Source organism: Loa loa (genome assembly GCF_000183805.2).
Source record: "Loa loa unplaced genomic scaffold supercont3.496, whole genome shotgun sequence".
NCBI classification, from domain to species: Eukaryota; Metazoa; Nematoda; class Chromadorea; order Rhabditida; family Onchocercidae; genus Loa; species Loa loa.
Genome location: NW_018108676.1, coordinates 19,653 through 21,169, shown reverse-complemented (window position 1 = coordinate 21,169; position 1,517 = coordinate 19,653). Strand labels below are relative to the sequence as shown.

General features: G+C 25.8%; 1 protein-coding gene across 1 annotated transcript in view; it reads right to left on the bottom strand.

The window, feature by feature from the left end:
* Window positions 1–462: 462 nt before the first annotated feature.
* The window catches only part of LOAG_12987 (hypothetical protein), a gene marked incomplete at both ends in the record, with an annotated part of 2,486 nt that continues 1,431 nt past the window's right edge, over window positions 463–1,517 (bottom strand). Inside the window, 2 exons of the mRNA XM_020448630.1 lie at window positions 463–723; window positions 1,085–1,216. Of these exons, the coding sequence (XP_020301245.1) occupies window positions 463–723; window positions 1,085–1,216 (393 nt within the window). The remainder of the gene's footprint in view (window positions 724–1,084; window positions 1,217–1,517) is intronic.

The window sequence follows — 1,517 nt, the reverse complement described above, 5'->3', positions numbered from 1 at the left end:
GTGATAAAAAGGGAAAAAGAAAAAGAAAGAGAAAGAAAAAAATATATGAAGAGACAAATATTTGACATATTCATAACTTATGAATAATATCTTTTTCCTCTCATTTTTTTATACAAACTATAAACTGTCGATTGCAAATTGCTAAAAATTAAATTTGACAAATGCGATTATTAAAACTTCATGGAAATCTACAAGTAGTAATTAATTTTAAATGAAGAAATCAATAAATTAAATTGAAATAATCAAAATATGAATGATGGAAGAGTAGAAGAAAGATTGAAAAAATCAACTCCCTTATTTCTCCTTATTCTTCCACGCCCTTATTTTTTATAATATGTTGTTAAAGTTAGAAATTAAAAAATAAAATTAATAAATTCAATTTCATTGAATTTATTTATTAATCAGTATTTATTTATTAATTACATTAGAAATATGATATATTACCTAATGTGTATAATATTTTTAATCTTGTTTTGAATGAGTTCGTCGTCTGAAAATTGTCACTTTACCAGTCAACGGATCAATATGGACACCACGACGTCTTGCTAACTTAGATGTAACCTTTCGATTTCGTGGTAATTGTTCATCAAATGGAATATAAATGCTGTTAGGAGGAGGACCAGGAAAAGGATTTCTTGCATATCTTGGAGACAATGGTGTAGGAAGATAACGGCCATGTTCCGGTGGACATATCGGTGGTCGAGATGCAGCATATTGACCATACTAAAGTTAACAAAAAAGAAGGAAGTGAAATGATCGTAATCAAAATTTTTTACAAAAAATCAATAAATCAATACAAATTAGAAAAAAGATAAGATGTATTAATTTTGTGTTTTTGGAATAATCGTTAATAGTTAAATTTTGCAGATATTTATAATTTATAATTCTAAATAATTAAAATTCAATGATAGAAATGAAAAATTCACGATTAACAAAAAATTTACAACAAATTGATAATTTCCATTTTTTACTATTCCGTTATTTATAATTAGTTAATCATAATTTTACAGTCATTCAAAAAAAAAACTGAAATGAATTAAAAAGTTTCAAATTATTAAATGAAGTTAAAAAGCTATAAAATGACCGTCGAAAAGTCGTAACGATGACAAATGGGTGGACTTGGAGAACGCAAATTACGGAATCCAGTATAATAATGAGCTTGTGGAAGATGTTGCACATGTGACAAATCAAAATCCCATTTTTCAGATGGTGAGAGCTAAAAATATTATTGAATGGTAAAAATTTCAATTGTTTATTGATATAGTGATAAGAACGTAGATGAGGCATTAATTAGATAATTATCATCTCAAAAATGACAATATGACTTAACATTTCTTAAATGGTATTGTTATTTATCAGTATTCAAAATAAATATTATTTATCGTTTCAAAAATTATTGTTTGCCACTTTTTAATCACATCAAAGTATTGTTTACCAACACCAATACCATATCATCGAACTTAGATGAACTGTTAGCTTTCAAATTCGGTATTATTACGCCTATTATATTATATATT